At 45.5% G+C, this 19234-nt stretch overlaps 1 protein-coding gene across 1 annotated transcript in view; it reads right to left on the bottom strand.

The window, feature by feature from the left end:
- The window catches only part of cgna (cingulin a), a 40168-nt gene extending 25060 nt beyond the window's left edge, over window positions 1-15108 (bottom strand). The window contains exons 1-3 of the mRNA XM_072680469.1: window positions 14999-15108; window positions 1352-1627; window positions 614-1238 (exon numbers count right to left, since the gene is read on the bottom strand). Coding sequence (XP_072536570.1) covers window positions 614-1238; window positions 1352-1620 — 894 coding nt within the window. The 5' untranslated portion in view covers window positions 1621-1627; window positions 14999-15108. The remainder of the gene's footprint in view (window positions 1-613; window positions 1239-1351; window positions 1628-14998) is intronic.
- Between the last annotated feature and the right edge of the window lie 4126 nt (window positions 15109-19234).

Raw genomic sequence — 19234 nt, 5'->3', positions numbered from 1 at the left:
TGGCACTTGTAGACTTGTCGTACACTAGTACTGGCACTAGAACAGGCACTAGAACAGGCACTTGTTGTAGACTTGCCAGCACTAGTACTGCCGCTTGTCGTAGACCAGTACTGGCACTAGTACTGGCACTTGTCGTAGATCAGTACTGGCACTTGTAGACTTGCCACCACTAGTACTGGCACTTGTAGACTTGCCACCACTAGTACTGGCACTTATCGTACACTAGTACTGGCACTAGAACAGGCACTTGTTGTAGACTTGCCAGCACTAGTACTGCTGCTTGTCGTAGACCAGTACTGGCACTTGTCGTAGACCAGTACTGGCACTTGTCGTAGACCAGTACTGGCACTTGTCGTAGACCAGTACTGGCACTTGTAGACTTGCCAGCACTAGTACTGGCACTTGTCGTACACTAGTACTGGCACTAGTACTGGCACTTGTCGTAGACTTGCCAGCTCTACTACTGGCACTAGTCGTAGACTAGTACTGGCACTAAAACAGGCACTAGAACAGGCACTTGTTGTAGACTTGCCAGCACTAGTACTGGCACATGTCATAAACTAGTACTGGCACTAGTACTGGCACTTGTCTCGGGATTCATCAGGCCACTCACTTGTGCATCCACCATTGACCAGTCATTGGCTATGCCGTTGGAAGGGACGGCTGCAACCTTGGCAACAGATCCAGTGGTCCGGCCCAGGCTGCTGTAAGCTGAAGCAGGTGAGGAAGAGGCGGGAGAGGAATAGGTGTTCAGAGCCATGGACGGAGCAGAAGAGAGGGTGGAGGAGGCAGTGTTCGGTCTGGTTCCTGCATCCAGAGCTGGAGAGCTTCTGCTGGAGGAGCCTCCAACACTCCCAGCTTGTCCTGAAGAGATGCTGTTGTTAGGCCTGTTGAAGGGCGTTTGGAGGTTGGGACCTGCTCGGCCGGTGTAGCTCCTGCTTCCCCCTCTCAGGGTTTCCCTCTCCACTGAGCCGTTGAGACCCGTTTGGTGGGAGCCTCCCCACTGGTTCCGTTCCATTCCTCCTCTAGTCCGCTCCCTCTCCGAACCCAAGCCGATCCCACCGTCAAGGTTGCCGTAGCTGCCCGAACGCCCATCGCCAGGAGGGCGCCTGGTGTCGTGGCCCAAGTCTTCGCTGCTCTCTCGGTCCAGCAAAGAGCCGTGGGACTGAGCCCGGCGCAGGGGACTGCCCTCTGCAGAGGAGAGGTACTGACCCTGCGCTGACCCGTCATCTCTCCTCCTGAAGGTTCAGACAAGCAGAGAAATAAAAACTTCTATAGCTATATAACTATCAAAGTGTGTGTGTGTGTGTGTGTGTGTGTATTTTCCGAATAACTCCTGGTTGTACGTTACCTGGGTAAGCTGTTGTAGGTGTCTCGCGGCTGCGTTCGGAGTTGCACTCCGTACGAGTCTCCCTTCTCGCCCTCCTTCAGCACCACGTAGGGCTGGCCCGCTATGCCCTGCACTCTGACGGCCACACCGTAGCGGGACGGGGACTTGCTGGAGCCCTCGCGACGGGACTGACCTCCATGACCCCCTCCGGTATCGTGCAGGTCCTTAATGAAGCGGATCTGAACCCCGTAGTCCACCGGGGTCTTTCTGCCTGACGTGGGCGCAGACATACTGCAGCTGTGGAGAGATGGAGAGATACAGAGAGAGAGAGAGAGAGAGAGAGAGAGAGAGAGAGAGAGAGAGAGAGAGAGAGGAGGAACTATTAGTATTAGATAGTCATTAATCAGTACAAAGAGACACACACACACACACACACACACAGATACAGTCATGTTTAAATGGACTGAGCTTTGGCAGTTTAAGTGTTCTAGCAGAGTGTCCTCTGGCATACTCTAGGCCAGGGGGAACCCACTGACAGGGTCATGGGTACCTAAGGCTCACTCATGCTCATTGAGGCCCTACACAACCTACAGTACTGCTAAAAACATCTAGATGCCAAATACCATCTTGTGAAATCCATGTCTTGAAAGGTCGAAGGGTGGTGACCTCTAGGAAACCTTCTCGCACATTAAGAAGTGGTTCCCCACGGGACACTCAGGGAGCGAGGACTTCGCCGAGTGGTCCAGTGCAGTCGGCTCTTCCCTGTGGAGCAGTTACCCTCCCTTCAACTAACACTCCCCGCTATGACCCCTTGCTACTGTCATCCGAGGCAAGGGTGGCTATTTCCACTATTCGGTAGGCAGTCCATACGGTGCGACTAAGCAGAAAGCCCTCCCTCACCTTGAGCCCTTCTAGCCAGCACTACAGACCAGCATGATGTCAACACAGCCAAAGACTGGCCAAGACTTCAAATCGGGCCAAGACTTCAAATCGTACAGAGCACTTAAGACTCGGCAGCAGCACTGCCGGAACTAAGTCACATGGTCCATAATTCCCATTAATACCCAGATTATTTCCCTTTTGTTCCGGACCGAGCCTCGAAGGCAAAGTAAACCTGACGGCAAAGTAAACACTCTGCGGTTCTGCTTATCTGAAATAGGCAACATACACAAGGCCTTTGTCATTTCTATACTGTAGAATCTGACCCACCAATCAAAGACCTTTAGACCACATTCTCTTATTAGACTCACATATTTTTTAGACTTTCAAACATTTACAAACATTTAATTTTCGTATTGTTTATTTATTTACCACCCTTGGTCAGTCTCACCCCAGAGGACTTGACCCAAGGAGAGAATTAGGTTTATTAAAAGCTGCTGACTATGGTGAAATGAAACTGGACGTCTCGATACTGTTTGCGATTCGTCACCGATGGTTCATGACTCATGGTCTGAAATTGGCAAGTGTGCTCATATCAGCCTCACAATACATATAACTCTATATGTTGATATTAATGGCTTCACTATGAGGATACTGGTCCAAAATTAAATACAAATAGCTGTGTCCAAACTTTTGACTCCTACATTAGGTACAGGGCATGTCCATTTGTTTTGTAACAGACCTCTGATATTACTGCCAACAATGGGCCTAGAAGTAGGACTGCTTATGGGGGAGGCCCCTATTTAGCGTCGCGGCCCGAGCTTACCAACGCAACAGCCCATGCCACCTTTGCCCTGTTTCACAGAGGGGTTTGTGTAGCCAACAACAGAGCGAAGACAAGAGATTCCAAGAAAAGCGATTAAACCCAGTAACACCAGCCTTCTCCTAGCAAGAACCTGGCTATAAGATACAGCGATTAGGATATTTATGCATTATTAATTTTTTACTTCTAGGAAAACTTTAATAATCGTACACTATATGGACATGAGCTCAATCGTTTTTGACCTTAATATTGCCAACTGTGTCCACTTAACATGAAGACTTTGTTCATATTCTGAACAATTACACATTCATTGCTCTTTAAAAAGGTATCTCTGCATTATTATGATGTTTTTTGTGTTATTAAAGTGGTTATGAATGCTCTTAAAATGACAATAATATAATTTATCGCAATTATTATTGAGACAAGATAATAACATCCACTCTTTAGTTCAGAAGGGGAGATGGTAGGCAAGCACTGCGAATTCACACCCAGAATCATGCGTTGTTGCATTCCAACGTGAGAAACCTCATCCCAACTGTTAAACATGGTGGTGGTGGTGGTGGTGGTATCACAGCATTGGGCTGCTCGCTGCACGCCTCAGGTCCAGAGCAAAGTCTAATAGTACTGATAGTACAGGTCAAAGGGTCGATAATTCTAAGCACAGAAACTGGACCAGGTCCAGACCTTCATACACCAGAATAATATAGAAAGACCCACCAACATCTCAGAGCTGTGTGGAGGAAGGTATTGACTAAACTGGCTGTGAGCAGGTTTAGAGTGGAGGGGGGGTGGATTCATAGCTCTACAGCTCTAGAACGTCTACAGGGTCCACAAATGTCGAAACGCAGCCTTTAAAGTTGTCCTCCATTACTCATTAACCAGAACACACACACACACTCTCTCTCTCTCTCTCAAACAAAGCCTCCAGAGCGCTCGAAAAAAGCTCGAAGCAGAGCAGCATAGCAGTACCCTCAAGTCCGGCCTCAGTCCATTTCTCTTATGGTCATGAATATTCAAATATGTATATCAAATCAAATTGTGTGATGTAAGCGCTTTGATTTGAATATCTGAATATTCTGACAATCAAGTACACTTTCACTTTCTTCACTCACTGAAATAAGGTCCCAGACCTCCTAAAACAAAGATTTCTCGTCTGCAGCAGCTGAGGATCATGCCAATCAATGGCGCCCAGAGGACACCAGATGGCACTCCATTGGGACTCCATCAAAAACGCCCAGATCCTGAGTCACTGGATCAGATCTGGACGTCCCTAGTTGAGGAATCAAAATCACAGCAGAGCAATTAATCGATTCCAGAAACAAATAGCCGCTAGCAGCAGCCCTCCCGTAGCGTCGTTATGCCATAACCACCCACAGGCAGCTTCAGGAGGACGCCAACAGCCCCGTCACAATGACAGCAGGAATTAAGATGCGTCAGAAAGTGGTTAGGTCACCCCGGGAAGGGTGTGGCGGTGACGGAGATTGTTTTCCTCCAGCTGCATGACGTTGTCTAGACAGCAGGGTGGATTTGCTCTCGACTGCGCTGGCTGGATCAGAGATGATATGACAGCTGAGGGCGTGGGATCATGCAGCAGGAATGCGTCCAACGACGGGTCTGAAAAGAATAAACGTCGCTGCTAGCAGAGGAAAGGAAGGCATTTGTGCGAGTGTGAGTGAGTGAGGAGACTGAGGAGACATCCAAAGCCCTGCAGTCTAGTGCTGAAACGTATTCAATCAACCCATTAAACCCACAACATCAAAAATTCCCACCTCATGAAATCTGAAAATCAGAAATTATTCATTTTTAATTACACGAGAGACGTATTCACGATAAAACGTGACGGGGTGGTAGATTTCATCCTAAAATTGCCACTAACAGCCAATGAACCCATCCCTTCATAGCTCCCTCTAGCACTAGCAACGCTCCCCACACTAGGAGGGCAACATGAGAGGAGAGCACTGGGTTCCCAGAAGAGTGATAACAGAAGAGGGCGCCATCTACCCACCCGGAGAGAGCACGGCCAATTGTGCTCCCTCAGACTCCGGCCGCTGATAGCAAAGCAGCATGGATCCCTATATGTATTCTGTATGGTCGAGGTGCAGAATGCGATCGATTCGTACTGATTCATACTCAATTCATCTAATTAAACCAGTCTAATTACAGTGTTGGTAATGAAACCTGCAGCTGGTCAGTGTTTATTAAGCACTAACAGTCTCAAAAAGTATTAAATCGTATTATATCGCACGATAATACGATAAAATATCGTCATATTGCCCAGCCCTAGTAGACCACGTACACTTTGATAAGGGCTATAAACCCCCCACTTCACTGCCGACTGCTTTTGTTTAAAACTCCAGTTTTGCTCTTAAAACTAATTAATTTATAGTTTTGCCCAAATTAGGTTTAAATATTAAAATGCTCAATTGAACTTTTACGAAGAAAAAATAATCGTTTCGATTAATCGACAAAAACAATCAATAGATTAATCGATGGAAAACTAGTCGTCACCCAAAAATAAACACTCTAAATGTAAAGAATCAGAACTGTCTGGCAATTATTTAATGCTTCAGGCTCAATTTGACATCCCAACTTTGAACCGTGCATGCTTTTAATTGGACGGCACTGCCACTGGCCGCACGCTTTTCAAGAACATCAGATTACCAGAGTAGGTTTTGTCCGATTTCTCCTCTCCAAAGCTCTCCTGACGAAAACAAGGCAGATAACCAGGTCAGGAGAGACTAACTGACAGCAGATGAAAAGGGGCCGGCCTGCTGGCCTTATCAAAGTCCACTGTGGTGATAAACAGGGCAATCGCCCGTTCATTCCACAGACACGCCTCTCCTTGTCCCTTGCACACCGAAACCAGAAGACACACCTTTTTCCTTGCCTCCTCACGTTACTCTACTTCCTCTTAATATCTCATACCCATCCACACAGCATCGACCCATAACCATTTAACACCCCTCCAATACCCACACCAACAGCACAACACTCGCGCAACCTTCCCAAAACCCACCTACACCCCCCCACCCCCCCTTGCCGGCTGGCGCTGTGAACTTCCGAAGGGTGGGAGGGAGGGAGATACGCAGTCCAGTCCAATAAAGCACCTGATAAATCAGAACAGCAGGGCTGCTGGCCAGCCTGGTTAAACAGCTCGTGAAAGGTTCTCATGTGACTATCCGGCAGGAGATGCGCAATAATGAGCCTCTCGGTCGCAGAAGTCAGTGGTCAACCCTTCCTCTTGGAGATCTAGCTGGGGTTTGACCTCCAGCTCAAATCCAACACCCCTTATTCAGCCATCCAGGCACTTCTGAAGATCATACGTTGTCCTAGACGGATCATGCTGGGCTGATTTCTAAGGTCCTAAACATGTCTCAGGTTTTAGTGAGCTCCATCGTAAAGGAAAAGGGGGGAAAAAAAGGACCTTAACAAGAGTGCTCCACAATGCTAGGTTGGGCCCGGCTTCAAAACCCGTGGCATCAAACTGCATTCCTGCAGTGCCGGAGTGTTTTTCTGCTCCAGCAACCTCACCCCAACTCATTAAAGACTGCTGGACTGATTCAAGTGGATTTACTCCTGTGTGGACCTTCATGACCACAAGCTGAGCTGAACGACCTGCATAGAGCATGTTGCTTCTTTATTATTATTATTATTATTAAAGAGGCTGTTAAACCCGGCTGCAAATATATATAAAACATCTTAAATGGAGGCAATGAAGGCCTAAAAGATCACAGCAGCAGGCTAGGTCTATGGGAAGGTCGCTGGTTCGACCCCTAGGATCGGCATACGCGGCTGAGAGACCATGCTCATTTTTGACCAGGCGCTAAAGCTACATCATTGGACAGCTGATTCTGGGTTTTGTTGAGCTTTTATTTTCTGGCAGAAGTTGGACTCCAGATCTGTGCAGGTTGTCAGATTACAAAGGCGGTTATTTCGGTAACTGCGGCAGTGAATGTTGACCGCCAACGCAATAATACAGAGTAAGGTCAACCAGGCTAACGTTGTTAGCGTGTATAGCATGTGGCACAACTGCTAAGACCGCCGACAAATCACTCAGTCAACGAGTTTACTGACATGCACACATACTGCACCCCAGCTTGTGTGGGCGGGGCTGCGGAAAAGCCCCTTGCTACTACAAAAGGCCTGCAGGCCAACTGTGCACTCTCTGACTCTGGTTGCTGATGGCAAAGCGGCGTGACTCGAAATCACGGATTCGGGTGAACTCGTGACCCCTGGGCCACAGTGGCTGAGCTCGTCAGTGCCCACCTGCCCTCAGTTTGATTGGTTTAAAGGATCACTTGATGTCCCGCAAAACTCCAACTGATCCAACAAAGGGAAATGTATTATTTTAAGGGGGTTTATCTGAAAAGCATGCAGGGCCTGTAGCTAAGGCTTGTTTAGATGTTCCTCTAAAACCTTCTGATGCTGAATTTTGCGGTGAGGACAAAATTCAGGATTTCCTACGATGACCCTTCCATGAAGGTCGTAATTGTCCAGGTATCGCCGCACAGTAGACCAGCGCACCACCACTCTTTTGCAGTCAAACAGGGTCTTGATTTGCATTTCTAGCAATCCCACCAGCAGCTCTCTCTGCCTTTAAACATTGGTTTGGGCTTTAACATGCCGTATCTAACATGGGGTTAGTTAGTAATTCCTCAATCAGACCATGACCCAGGACGAGACCATTCTCCGAGGAACAATGGCTTTATGACGAAGCATCAACTGGTTCAAAAGATGTCAGTAGAAACTCGGTCACGGTCTAAACTGGTTCGTTTCATCGTTTCCATGTCAGTGTGTCAGAGCACAGTGGCGGCATTCACACAGCTCACACACTGAATGGAGGCTGGAGGCTGAAGGCTGGAGACTGGCTGGGGAGGGTGGGGGGTGCATGGTGAAGGGGGGGCGGGGGGGTGCGAAGGCCATCTCGTCCCTTTATTACAGTGAAGTGGGGCAGAAAACCAGGCCGGCTATATTGAGAAGACTGAACCTTCAGTGACTGAGGGCATTCGTACAGAGGCAGTTGTCATTTCTCCGCCCTGACATTTCACACTTCAGGCTGCCAGTCCGTCTACAATTCATAAACAAGCTGCGAAGACAAACAGACCAGTGACATTTCCAAAGGTCCTCTTGGATGAAATGCCGTGCATTCGTCTCTCACGCCGTAGAAATCAATCCAGTTATTCTTGCTTATGATCAGGGTAATTACATCGAACACCAATCTGTCCGCACAAATCAAAACAACCGACAGAACAGTGATGTTGCGAGCCAAGAGGATACTCTCGGCCTAGAGTAACCTATTTAGCAAAGGATTTCCACCCCGTCGCAGCCTACAGGCCACAATATAAAGAAACTCCACCAGACAGTAGATGCTGGCATGTCCCATTTCTCATGCCTGGCGCCCCTTTGATGAAAATCCAGTGCAAGATAAAGCCTTCAGTACATTAGCAGAAAATAGCCTCGCTTATTTAGACCATTAGGACTCGAGCCTCGGGGGACATCTGTCCACAGTTCAACTGACTCAACCGTTTGCAACCTCTTGCGCCCTGGCTAAATTGAATTTTCTCGTCTTTAATTAAATTGGGCCTTTCGTGGCTCTCAGAGGTGGAACGCCTAATAGAATTAGAGAGAAGCTGCGGCGGCGGTGGCGGCTGCGGCTGGCCGGCCGGTAACTGCTGAATACCGTAGTAGTGAGTTATTACTGTTGGTGGGGGTGCTTGGATATGGGAATTGTGGGCCAATGCTGATACACGATATTTTGCATGTCCATGGGTCCGAGGCTCAGAGTTCTCCAGCGGACTAAGGCTGCCACCATGATCAGTCCAAGGATTGCCATCAGCAGCCGAAGCCGGAGAGAGCACAACCGGCCCCCCCCCCCCAACATCACTCACCTCAGTGTAATGCTGGCCGGCACAATCGCTAGCCCGGGGTTTCTCAACCCTGTTCCTCGAGGCCCACTGCCCTGGTCCCAACACACCTAATCCAACCAATCAGCTAATTAACAGAAAATTATTGAGTTAACGTGGGGGTGTTAAAGCAGGAATAGCACTGAAACATGCAGGGAGGGGTTTGAGAATAGCTGTAAAAAAAAAAAAACGGGCACCCGTCACTTTCCTCAGAGCATGTTTGCTGCCTGGTGACGTCACACCAGCCTAAAAAGAGGCGGCGGCTGGTTGCGCCTGTGATGGGTAGGAGTATTAACGTGTAGGTTGGCTAACTGGATACAGCTGGACAGTGGGGCATTAATAAAGTGGGTCCAAATAAAGGTTTACCCCTACTCCACCCCGCCAACCCGTAAATCTTCAGTTTCATTTGGTGGCTTGCAAAATGGGCGCGATATTGCACTCAAAAATTCCCCTGCAGGACAAGAAACCAAGGGCTAGACATTCCACATATTTCTCCACATTCTAAAAGCAACACTGCAGCATTCTCAGGCGATCAGGCCTCAGGCAGGTCAACAACTGTAATTAGGAGCCGTCAGCTGAATTACATACTCAAGTTTTATACATTTACAAACTCTTCAATCCATGTACTCACACTCAAACACTGGCCCCTTTAAGCAACTGTCTAAAAACCTGAAAACGAAAGTAATCCATGGCCACGAGGCAGGGGAAGGCTATATTTAAAGACAGCTGAAAGAGAAGTCAGAGGAGTTTTGGGGACTAATAGTCAAAATATGACACTCTGGTCACAATTAGCAAGGTTCTGTTCTATAGAAACCAGTAACTTCTATAAACAATGTTTAATATCAGATTTCTGAACAATGTTTCATGTTTGACCATTTTTTTTTAGAATAGAATGATCCATATCTTACAATTTCTATAAAATATAATGTTCTACAATGTTCTTTGATCATTTATATTAAACATAATTTCTTATTATATTGGACAAAAGTTATGACATTTTCTATAGAATCGTCTATATTTGACTTTCAATAGAATCAAACGACATATAACAGAATATACTAATAGAATATAACTATATATCTATACTTATATATAATGAATCTATATTTGACTATTTCCATAGTATGTTGTATGCGTGCCAATTTCTATAGGATAGAATCTTCTACATCTGAAATAGACGTTCTATGTTTGGAATTAAATGCTTTGCATATGACAATTTCTATAGAGTACTATGTGCTATATTTGATGATTTCTATGATCAATATCCAATGACTGACCAATAATAAAGAACAGAATACTTCGTATGATCATTTCTATAGATTAGAATGTTGTATATGACTATTTCTAAGGAACAGAATGCTGTATATGAATTTCTATACAATCAACTATTTCTTTTTTTTACAGAATATAATGTATACTTGTTAATTTCTATAGAATAGAATGTGATATAGTTGATTTCTATGACAATTTCTAAAAACAATTTTTCATATTTGACAATTTTAACAGAATAAACTGTTCTATTTGACACTTTCTATAGAATAGAATGTGGTATATTAGATTTCTATGACAATTTCTATGAACAATTTCTGATGGTTGACCAATTCTACAGAACAGAATGGTCTATTTGACCATTTCTATAGAAAATAATGCTGTGTGATCATTTCTAAATGACAATTTATATGAACTATGGTCCATGTTTGAGGACTTCTACATAACAGAAGGCTCTATTTTGGGCATTTTTTATAAAATAGAACATTTGAATGGTTTACAGTTCCTATATTTCATTAGAACAGAAATTTTCTTTATCTGACGATTTCAATAGTTCGTGATTTCTACAGAACAGTCTGTATATACACAATGTTATAATTCTATAGATCAGAATGTTCTTTTCAGGAACAAACGAAAGTACAATAAAACCCCTCAATATCATTAAGCCCTAAATGAGAGACTCCTCAGTACTCTTGAATTCAGAGAACCTCGGCTCACGGAGGCTCCAGTGGGTCTACTTTTGTTCGGATTCAGATTCCTGCATATTTATAACTGTATCAGGTGACGCTCCCACGATTTCCTCTTATCTAGCACGACTCCCCAAGGAAGTCACAATAGACTGCAACAGGATACGCGGAAGCGTCCCTACGGACATGCTGATTAGAGGTTTACTAACTAAGCAGAATTAAGAAGCACACAGCTATTAGCAACCCAACTCGTCATAACCACTGGTTACAGCCTTTGGACAGACTTGTTGACAGCCTGAAATTCTGCAGGTGTGCGTTATCCTCCCGTCAGGTTGAGCCAGCGATTTCTCCGCTGCCCTTCCATTAGGCTAATGCTAAACTCCCACTGCATTCTACTTTTCTCGCCAAACTCCCTCTCAGCCATCTGATCTCCGGCCTTCCTTTCACCGTCAAACAAACCAGGAATCCTTCATCCGCCAGACCCTAATGGGCCTCACTCGCAAGACAAGAAAGGCTGCAGTGTTACCAAATAGAACAACAGGGAATCCTCTTCCAGCAACCTCTATTTCTATGTTGCTCGAACAACACTGACCCATACGTTGAGATACCTGGACAAACTTGGTGTCTTGGAGCATTTCAAAGAACAATTTGTTTCTGGAGGTGGGAAAGGTGAGAACAGGTGCATCTTCACACTCTTACAATTAAAGGTTGGCTTGAAGGTTGGCACATTGGGAGGTCTTTTCCACTTTGCACATCTCATTAACAACAACGGACCATCAATTGAAAGGTTCTTCAGAGAACAATCAGTGTTTCGTACCATGATCATCACCTCAGAGAACCCCTTCCGGCACTGTTTACTTATTAAACTCCAGAAAATTCCATTTTATTTAGTACATCGTCACTGTCAAACAAAGACCTAGGAGCTCATAGTATGTTGTATGCGTGCCAATTTCTATAGAATAGAATAGAAGAAATCAAAATCTGATTTTTTAATTGACATTTTCTATAAACAATTTCTATAGAATAGAATAGAAGAAATCAGAATCTGATTTCTAAGTGACATATTCTATAAACAATTTCTATAGAATAGAATCTTCTACATCTGAAATAGACGTTCTACGTTTGGAATTAAATGCTTTGCATATGACAATTTCTATAGAGTACAATGTGCTATATTAGATGATTTCTATGATCAATATCCAATAACTGACCAATAATAAAGAACAGAATGCTTTGTATGATCATTTCTATAGATTAGAATGTTGTATATGACTATTTCTATAGAATCAGCTATATTTTACTATTTTTACAGAATATAATGTATACTTGGTAATTTCTATAGAATAGAATGTGGTATATCTGATTTCTAAGTGACATTTTCTATAAACAATTTCTATAGAATAGAATCTTCTACATCTGAAATAGACGTTCTACGTTTGGAATTAAATGCTTTGCATATGACAATTTCTATAGAGTACTATGTGCAATATTTGATGATTTCTATGATCAATATCCAATGACTGACCAATAATAAAGAATAGAATACTCATTTCTATAGATTAGAATGTTGTATATGACACTGTCAATCAAAAACCTAGGAGCTCCAACACGCCAATGTTACAGGAGCAGGAAAGCTTCTTTAAAAAAAAAACACCTTAATCGTCTAAAATTAAGCCATTTTGGAGCTTTTCTATTAGTCCACACATTAAAAATTTGGATACATTCATAGGAATTTCATAAATCTGACACCATATAGCTGTTACGTTAGTAATAGTAGCGTTCTCATAAAAGTTGCTAAAAGGTTCTTGGCTTGAATGTACAGTTCCAGGAAATCTGGCACCTATATTCAAAAGCAGATTCACAAGAATTTCAGGAATGTGGCATTAGGAATGCTGTTACATTGGTATCAGATGTCCGAGTCATGCTTTTAAAGCAACATTACGTAGTATTTTTGCTATAAATAGCAGCTTCAAAATCATGTTGATGCCCTACTGACCTGTAATAGGGAGACTAGCATCACTGTTGTAGCCAAGTGCTACAACATAGCTGCACTATGTAATTTTGCGTAACCCAAGTCATATTTGGGTAACATCCTGTAGTATCACTCTACCGCCTCAGTCCACATGCTTCTCCATCTTCAGATGCTGCTTCTGAATCTTACAGCTTGTCCACAAATGCATGTCTCCTTTAGTGGTGGCACAAAGCACGAATTACACTTCCCGTCTGTAGGGGGAGCTCAGGAGCAAGATATGCCAATTCTCCATAGTGTTGCTTTAAATTAATTGAGTTTAATCAGCATTAAAATACTGTTTCAAATCAACAAAAAAAAAGGAATTAAGCAGAAAAAACAGACGATTTTATCTTTGTTGCCGTTGTGATGTCACAAAAATCAAACACCCTTTTCGTTACGGTAGTCTAACCTCACCTCTTATTTACATATGCAGATTATAAACATTATCTATTTTTCTGGGGGGTTTCGTAGTTTTATAGCGCTTTAGCTGGTTTATTAAAACGCCAAATTATTTAGCCAATTTATTTGTGAGAAATTCCATGGATTTTAACGAGACTCGCGGCGACGGAAACCATTGCGTCCGCAAACTTTTTAATTCCAGCATCGCTGCTGCTGTGGCTGTGTGAACTATGACGCACTCTATACCCATTAATTCATTAGCGTCGCCTCACGAATTTCGGAGGACATTATGACGGACTGTTTACACCGCTGATTACCAAACCCTGCACACAGTCATGCCAATTCCGTGAGGCGACACTAACAAGTTAGTGGGTATAGAGCGTGAAAAGTTTGCGGACGCGAAATTTGTCCGTCGCAGTGAGTCTCGTTAAAATCCATGACGACATTTCCCACAAATAAATTCGCTAAATAAAAACAACAAACAGGGCCTAGGGCCGGATAACGGGGCAGTAGCCCGAGGTCTTTAGTTTTTAGTGGCAGAGGTTTTCACAGGAACATCGAAACAAGTCCTGTAGGTTGATGCAGTGAAAGTATGGAGAGAAATACGGGTGCAGGAAATTCATGAAAAGAACACCTTGCCAACTGTTAAGCGCAGGGGTGGATCGATCACGCTGTTTTCCATCAGTGTCATGGAACAACCGAAGGTCAACGACTGAGACGAGACAATAAGCGATAAGACTACAGTCAATTTCTCAGGGTGTATCCCATCAGCATGGCGGGGACAGGCCTACAGCTTTCACAATCTAAGCATAGCTGGCCTATCTAACTTGTCAGGCGGCCAGTGAGTAAGGCCCAGCTCGCGGCTTACGGTATGCTTACAGTATTCTGTAATCGGAACTGGACTTTGGACATGGCGGAGACTATCAAATTCTTACTCCGTGAGTCAGCGAGCTGTTCATGGAGAGGTGCCCGGGGACAATTTCCCAGATTTCCCAGGTTGGTCAATCGACAAACGCACTGCAGTTACCCAGACTCCCATTATTTACCTTATTATTTAGGTTATAGTTTATAGTATAAAACTGAAGAAGCAAACCTCAGACACTACACAGGTCTTAGATCAATGGCCTCCTCCTGGGATAAGGAGCAGCAGGTGAGGGCCACAGGTTGCAGGTTAGCACCCGAGACGTCTACAGCAGCTCTCAGGTGTATTGCAGCAGAAAAATACGTCCAAATTGGCATCATTATCCAGCTGAGACATTCATCCTGACGTTAGGCGTTATCCTCAAGAGCACTGAGTACTTTTCGCCAGTCAGACGAGGGAGAAAAGCGGGTAAAATGCGGCTTAAAAAGTTGAACTTTCCGTTCCACCTTAAATGGTACAGCAGCCCCATTCTGGCGCCACACTCGCCGGGTCGAAAGTGCTGCGCCGTTTAAGGTGGAACGGACAATTCCAATAAGATGTCAAATACAGCTTTGTAAACACAAACACACGCAGTTTAAGTAATTTAGCAGGTAAACCAGCCACGAAAGACGCGTTTAATGGCGTTTCTGTCTCAAATAAGGCTTTTTCCCAAGCTCTTTCAAACAGCAGTAAAGTTTAGCTAGCTGGCGACTGCACTACAGGCAGGCGGCTAACCAGCTAGCTGGCACTAACTAGACCACGGCGGATAAACCAACCCCAGCCAAAGTCTCACTCACCTACACTCCGCTTCTAAAAGTGTCCCGGAGCTTCGTGTCCGTGTCCGCTGCTCTAATGTTCCTTCATGCGGCTTCAATATCCAAACTCAGTCCAGCACTACAATCACTGCAGCCCCGACCGCAACAACTCCGGGCTGCCAGATCCAACCTGTTACCTTTCTCCGGCGATGCTGGAGGCCCCGCCCAGCGCCGCCAACGGGCGTGATATCATTGGTGGAGTGTGGCGTGGTGGGCGGGGCCCCAGACAGCGCCGTCCGCTGCTTGTCAATGAGTGATAGAACTGTGGCCTCCACTGGCTGAAGCGCACACTCACAGCTGCCTCGCGTGGGTCCACTCAGTGGTCAGTTTATTTTTATTTGACCGTCCCGACCTTCACGTCTGGCTTCTAGGTCCAGTGTTGCCATGCACATATCGTTAACCACCCTGCTCAGTTCATCATCAGTGCGTTTCTGAGTAGACATGGAGCTACACCACCCAAAAATGTATCTGTTCAAGCGCTTCCCGTTTTTACGTAGCTGTTAGGCTAGGCTACGAGGGGTTAGGTGCTAGGTGGTTGCTATGGCTTGCTACATGTTAGTTTTCGGTTTTCCAAGTGGTTGCTATGGTGTTGCTAGGTGGTTGCGATGGTTTGCTACATGTTACTTTTCGGTTTTCCAAGTGGTTGCTATGGTGTTGCTAGGTGATTGCGATGGTTTGCTACATGTTACTTTTCGGTTTTCCAAGTGGTTGCTATGGTGTTGCTAAGTGATTGCGATGGTTTGCTACATGTTTGTTTTCGGTTTTCCAAGTGGTTGCTATGGTGTTGCTAGGTGGTTGCTATGGTTTGCTACATGTTTGTTTTCGGTTTTCCAAGTGGTTGCTATGGTGTTGCTAAGTGATTGCGATGGTTTGCTACATGTTACTTTTCGGTTTCCCAAGTGGTTGCTAAGGTGTTGCTAGGTGGTTGCGATGGCTTGCTACATGTTTGTTTTCGGTTTTCCAAGTGGTTGCTATGTTGTTGCTAGGTGGTTGCGATGGCTTGCTACATGTTACTTTTCGGTTTTCCAAGTGGTTGCTAAGGTGTTGCTAGGTGGTTGCGATGGCTTGCTACATGTTACTTTTCGGTTTTCCAAGTGGTTGCTATGGTGTTGCTAGGTGGTTGCGATGGCTTGCTACATGTTTGTTTTCGGTTTTCCAAGTGGTTGCTATGGTGTTGCTAAGTGATTGCGATGGTTTGCTACATGTTACTTTTCGGTTTCCCAAGTGGTTGCTAAGGTGTTGCTAGGTGGTTGCGATGGCTTGCTACATGTTTGTTTTCGGTTTTCCAAGTGGTTGCTATGTTGTTGCTAGGTGGTTGCGATGGCTTGCTACATGTTACTTTTCGGTTTTCCAAGTGGTTGCTATGGTGTTGCTAGGTGGTTGCGATGGCTTGCTACATGTTACTTTTCGGTTTTCCAAGTGGTTGCTATGGTGTTGCTAGGTGGTTGCGATGGCTTGCTACATGTTACTTTTCGGTTTTCCAAGTGGTTGCTATGGTGTTGCTAGGTGGTTGCGATGGTTTGCTACATGTTAGTTTTCGGTTTCTCAAGTGGTTGCTTGCTATGGTGTTGCAAGGTGGTTGCTATGCCGTTTGTAGAATTTGCCATGGTTAAGCTAGGAGTGTTAATATGTTTTTAAGTGGTTGCTATGATGTTGCTAAGTGATTGCTATGTCATCCCAGGTGGTTGCTGTTTTTGCTAGGTAGTGATTGCTAGATGGGTGCTCCATATTGTTTTAAGGTGGTTGCTATGGTATTTCAAGTGGTAACAACAGTGTTGTTATGTGGTTGCAATGGTATTCCAGGTGGTAGATGTGCTGTTGCTAGGTTGGTTGCTATGGGTGCTTGTTTAGAAGGATGGATGCTAGGTAGTGTTGCAGTGTGGTTGCTATTCAGTTGCTTTGGTGTTTTGTGATTGCTACGGTTTTGCTAGATGGTGTCGCAAAGGCTTATTGTGTGGCTTATTGGTTGCTAAGCTGTTGCTAGGATATCCCAGGTGGTTGTTCTTTTGCAGCCCATCCATTCCTATGGGGGAAAATCTGCAGAAAATCCATTGCTACACGGAAACCGTACATCTGATCAAAGATCAGATAGATCTCACAGTCAGACCCAACAATCTGGATATGGACATAAAAATAATAATAATAATAATAATAATAATAATAATAATAATAATAGATAACCAGAGAAAGAAAGAACGCGTTTGTGAGTGTTGCAGTACTGTCACCAACCAGCAGATGGAAGCATTTACAATCACTGTGCTTGTACAGTTATAAGCACGCGGTACATTTGTCAGGGGTCAAGGGCCTCGCCGTGGTCAGGTTTAGAGGGGCCCCTTTATAATCTCTCTCAGGAATGCCATCACGGCTCCAAATCTACAGTGGATGGTGACAGCAGGGTGCTTTGGCCTTCAGGTGGCGCTGTTGCTTTTGCTTCTGGATTTAGAGATTGTAACCCTGAATTTTCTGGAGTCATTTCTAGTGTTTGTAAACATACTAGTAACACCGACCTCAACATCCACCAGATGACACCACAGCAACCACTTGAAATACCACAGCAACATCCCTAGCAACCGTCTGAAATACCACCAAGAAACACTTCAGCAACACCAACAACAGCAACAGCTAAACAGCCCCCATGAACTATCACAGTTAGCAACTACTAATCAACTCCATAGCAACCCCTCTAGCAACACCACACCAATCACCAAGCAGCCACCTGAGCTACAGTAGCTACCACCTGAAAGACCATAGCAACTGACATAGCAACCACCTGGGAGACCATAGCAACCACTCGAACCAACTCCAGCTAACCAACTCCAACCTTGGTTCACAGACCTGACATACTCTAGCTACTGAGCAGCCCAACCAAGGTCGCCGGGATACTATAGCAACTGCCATAGCAACCACCTTCAGACAGTGATGCAGCTGGTTGGTGTTGCTGATGTTGAGGGATGGTTGTCAGTGCATCACTGTGTTGTAGACCAGCGATGTGTTGCCCAGTTACTCCCTAGCAACTTCATAGCAACCCCCTGGCAACCCCCTCCATAGCAACTGGATGCAGAAGGTTTGTGCTGCTGACGTTGCGGGATTGTTAATGTCAGTGCATCACTCTGTTGTAGACCAGCGATGTGTTGCCTAGTTACTCCCTAGCAACTCCATAGCAACCCCCTGGCAACCCCCTCCATAGCAACTGGATGCAGAAGGTTTGTGTTGCTGACGTTGCAGGATTGTTAATGTCAGTGCATCACTCTGTTGTAGACCAGTGATGTGTTGCCTAGTTGCACCCTAGCAACTCCTAGACAACTCCATAGCAAGCTTCTGGCGACACCATACCAACCACCTGAGATACTCTAGCTACCGAGCAGCCCAACCTAGGTTGCCGGGATACCATAACAACTGCCACAGCAACCACCTTTAGACCGTGATGCAGCAGGTTGGTGTTGCATTGGACATTGAGGGTGAGGTTGTTGTCAGTGCATCACTCCCAGTTGTAGACCAGCAATGTGTTGCCCAGTTACACCCTGGCAACTCTGAGGCAACTCCATAGCAACCCCCTGGCAACCCCCTCCATAGCAACCCCCTGGCAACCCCCTCCATAGCAACTAGATGCAGCAGATTGGTGGTGCTGACGTTGAGGGATCGTTGTTGTCAGTGCATCAGTACTCCTAGGCAACTCCATATCAACCCCCTGGCGACACCATACCAACCACCCGAGATACTTTAGCTACCTAGCAGCCCAACATAAGTTGCTGGGATACCATAGCAACTGCCATAGGGATTTGAGGGATTGTTGTTGTCAGTGCATCACTCTGTCGGGAGCTTCACCTCCTGCACGTATGGTCCCTCATCGCCGTCAGTGATGTTGCCGATTACTGTTTTTTTTTGGGGGTGTGTGTGTGTGTGTGTGTGTGTGTGTGTGTGTGTGTGACTATAACAAGGCCAGACTGATATGGGACAGTTTGGGGGGTTGGGGGGGGGGGGTTCTGAAGGAGGACCAACTGTCACGTCCATGAACTGAACTTCCTAGGACCCCTTAAAGCATCTGAGCTTCTGCCGCCCCGCCCCCATCCCGTCACACATGATACGTCCCCCCAGCACCCAAACCACGTCTCTCGTGCGCGCGCACGCACGCACGCTCGCACGAAGCACGCAGTCCCTCCCTCCTACCTCTAAAAGCAGCCCAAAGCGCATGCGCGGTTCCGCGCGCGTCCGTCCTCG

The sequence above is a fragment of the Salminus brasiliensis genome, chromosome 5, assembly GCF_030463535.1.
Source record: "Salminus brasiliensis chromosome 5, fSalBra1.hap2, whole genome shotgun sequence".
NCBI classification, from domain to species: Eukaryota; Metazoa; Chordata; class Actinopteri; order Characiformes; family Bryconidae; genus Salminus; species Salminus brasiliensis.
This window is presented reverse-complemented; position numbering and strand designations above follow the sequence as displayed.